The 3,725-nt window shown below is 39.8% G+C and overlaps 1 protein-coding gene across 1 annotated transcript in view; it reads left to right on the forward strand.

Moving 5' to 3' along the window:
• Positions 1 to 3,725, forward strand: part of WNK3 (WNK lysine deficient protein kinase 3) — a 279,743-nt gene that overhangs the window by 62,944 nt on the left and 213,074 nt on the right. Inside the window, 1 exon segment of the mRNA XM_027767181.1 lies at positions 1 to 79. Within this exon segment, the coding sequence (XP_027622982.1) occupies positions 1 to 79 (79 nt within the window).

Raw genomic sequence — 3,725 nt, forward strand, 5'->3', positions numbered from 1 at the left:
AGGAAGAGGAGCATTTAAAACAGTGTATAAAGGGCTGGACACTGAAACATGGGTTGAGGTTGCTTGGTGTGAGCTGCAGGTGGGTATATAATCTTTTTTTGTTTTAATAAGTTCCAATTTTAGCTAGTCTGCCCTTATGAGTGATTGAGGATTAAAATATATCATGGATTAAAATAAAATGAAGGGTTTGTTTCCCACCTCCCATAAATCATGATTCTTTCCTAGGTCCTCTTAGGAGCTCATGCCACACATCTTTTTTGTTTCCTTTTGTTTTTTCTCCCCTTTTTTAAAGGGGAAAATGTCTATTGTAATTTCCTTTGGGAAAACTCTTAATTTGTTAGCCTTGGGAAAATCCCAAAATTCTTTATTTTGAGAGGTTTTTGCTATAGGGCATGTGTGCTCACCAGAAGGACAAAGACAGAAAGTGAGAAATCACCCCCTAGGGGGAATGGCCACACCACAATCCCTTCTCCATTCTCCTCTTAAGATCTCGGGCACACACGTACACGTGCTCAGCATGATTTTAAGTCACTGGGTCCAGGACTTGAACCATGGTTGACCACATGGGAGTCCAGTGACATAGCCATTATACCAACTGCTGGTCCCATAACCCCCAAATTCTTAACATTTCATTTTGAAAACTTTTCATAAATGGGTGTCTTACATGTTGATGGTTATACTAAATACTTGAGTGTGATAGGAATACATTCAGTGTGATGATTATCTTTTTTTAATACCAATTTTATTTCTTCCATGAAACTGAGAGACAGAGACAGAGTGACTTAGCAGCCTCAACAGATTCTCACACAGTGATCTCCCAACCCACTCCTAGCCAGTCAGGATCATGGGTGCAGGTGACTGATCAGTAAACTAAACCCAGGCTGCTCCATTATGGTTCTAGCATTGCCTGAAACAGTGTGTTACTGCTGGGCCACTAAGTCAGCCCCATCTTCTCTTTTTCGTTCCTCCAAATTGTTGTTTTTTAGAACAGGAAAGGCTTTTTTTTTTTTTTTTTGAGAGGTTTTTGCTATTGGGCGTGCACGCTTGCCAGAAAGACAGAGAGACAGAAAGTGAGAAATCATCCTCTGGGGGAATGGCCACGCCTCAATCCCTTCTCCTCCATTCTCCTCTCAGGATCTTGGGCACACATGCCCAGCATGAGTTTAAGCCACCGGGTCCAGGACTCAAACCACTGTCGACTACATGGGAGTCCAGCGACATAGCCATTATGCCAACTGCTGGCCCCAAGAACAAGAAAGGTTTTACTGATTCTTTGGAGACCTCTATTGATATAAACTCCTCATACCTGTGAGTTTATAACGGACAGGATATCTGTAGGAAATAATCACAAGAATCTACCAAGGTTAGTCAACTGGAATATATTTAGAAAGGAGAAATGAAAACAACAGTAGAATGATTCAATTACCTAGATGTTTGCTTTTGTGATAGATGTTGATGTACTACTTTTAACTGAAGTGTTAAATGGGGGTAGAACATCATAGAAGGAGTTATAATGAGAATAGTTTCAGACAGATATTGGCTGAATATAGGGAAAAACTTTGTCACTTCAGTCAGCTCATAGGAAGTGGTCAGTGTTCATGCAAGATGCTCAAATTAATATTGAATAAACCATTTACTAAATTTATATTTTTGTTGTTCAAATCCCAGTAGTCTCTGTGTCTTGTGTATGTATATATAAAGTATGATTTTACCAATTATGAATTTGCTGTAGGTTGCCATTCAGATAGCCTGGAATTTAGTTCAGTTCCCTTCATTTCTAGGAAGCTTTTTGTTTAATGCTGTGCTTTCCAAATTATATTGTCTGTAGGAGTCAGCTTTTGATTCTTAGACATACTCTCAGGCCTATCGTCATATATTCTGATTCAGTAAGTCTGGATCAGGGTGCTCTTAAGATTGTAAGTTCAATAAACTAAGTGCTTCTAATTTAGGAAGTTCCTTGACTACTCTTTGTAAAGCAACTTACCTATCAGCCAGGCCATTCAAGTGGTTCTTGAAGGATGTATACATGTGTAGAGTTTACTGCTTATTTTTCTTCTCACCCCTTTTATACTCTTTAAGAATTTTGTAGGGGGTCAGCAAGTGGCATAGTGGTTAAGGCACTGGACTCCCACATGCTGACCATGGTTCAAGTCCCAGACCTGGCAGCTTGCTTTCTCTGTTTCTTTCTCTTTCTGGTGAGCGCATGTGGCCTATAGCAAATTAAATAATAATAATAAGTAAAGATAAATAATTTTTTTAAAAAGAATTTTGTAAGGTGTATGTTATAGTAGAAATACTAGGTAATGCCAGCAGGCAAACATAAGAAAAATCACCAAAAATTCTGCTACTTTAACTACAATGCTTTAAGCAGTATATATCTTTCTGGTAAGTATCTGTATATCTGTACAATTTATTTATTTTTATTTATTTATTTATTTATTAGAGGTTTTTGCTATAGGGCATGTGCGCTCACCAGATAGACAGAGAGATACAGAGAGACAGAAAGCGAGAAATCACCCCCCAGGGGGGATGGCCTCGCCGCAATCCCTTCTCCTCCATTCTCCTCTCAGGATATTGGGCACGCACGCACACGCGTCTGAGTTTAAGCCACTTGGCCTGGGACGCAAACCACGGTCGACTGCATGGGAGTCCAGTGACATAGCCATTATGCTAACTGCTGGTTCCACAATTTTTTTTTTTTTGAAGAGGTTTTTGCTATTGGGTGCGTGCACTTGCCAGAGGACAGAGAGAGACAGAAAGCGAGATATCACTCCCAGGCGCATGGCCACGCCGCATTTCCTTCTCCTCCATTCTCCTCTCAGGATCTTCGGCATGCATGCACACGTGCCCGGAGTGAGTTTAAGCCACCAGGTCTGGGACTCGAACTGCTGTTGACTACATGGGAGTCTAGCAACATAGCCATTCCGCCAACTGCTGGTACCCTCTATAAGGTTTTGTAATCTCTAGTTTCACTTCTCTTGAATGTCTTTTCATTATCAGTAAGTGTACATTTACATAATTATTTAAAATAGATGTGGGGCCAGCAGGTGGCATAGCGGGTAAGGTGCTGGACTACCACATGGTAAACCGTGCTTTGAGATCCAGAAACAGCAACTTGAGACTTACACCAGGTGTGCGTGCGTGTATGCCCAGAATCCTGAGAAGAGAATGGATGATAAGGGATTATGGTGTGGCTATCTCCCCACCAGGGAGTGATTTCTCTCTTTCTGTCTCTCTGTTTCTTTTTTTTTTTTTTAAATACATTTTTTTCTTTATTTACATTCATTCACTGTACATCATTATAGCATACAAAATGAGATTTTTCCATTGAGAATACACTGTATATTGGCTCAATCAAGCACATCAACATATGTGTTATTGTCAACAAATCATTTTCCATTTCTTGTTTTCTGTATATTTTGCCTTTTTTCCCATCCTTGATTCCCTATCTCACCCTCTGCCATCTCCCACCCTCCTCCCACACTGTGTCTGGTATCTATTGTTGCTTTCTATGCCTCCCCCATTTTATTGTTTCACTAAATATCTTAATAAATCTAAATATTTTCAATAGCAAGCACAGCTGATATGTACATATCCATGAACACAAGACTGACTTTAGGCATAAACCTCAGTGAATAGAATGAACATACTGTAAAGTAGCACCTAACTAGGGCTATATAGCTTAACTGTAGTCATCAAATAGGTATTTCTAATGCCTTTTTTTT

The sequence above is a fragment of the Tupaia chinensis genome, unplaced genomic scaffold (assembly GCF_000334495.1).
Source record: "Tupaia chinensis unplaced genomic scaffold, TupChi_1.0 Scaffold143992_1, whole genome shotgun sequence".
Taxonomy (NCBI): domain Eukaryota; kingdom Metazoa; phylum Chordata; class Mammalia; order Scandentia; family Tupaiidae; genus Tupaia; species Tupaia belangeri.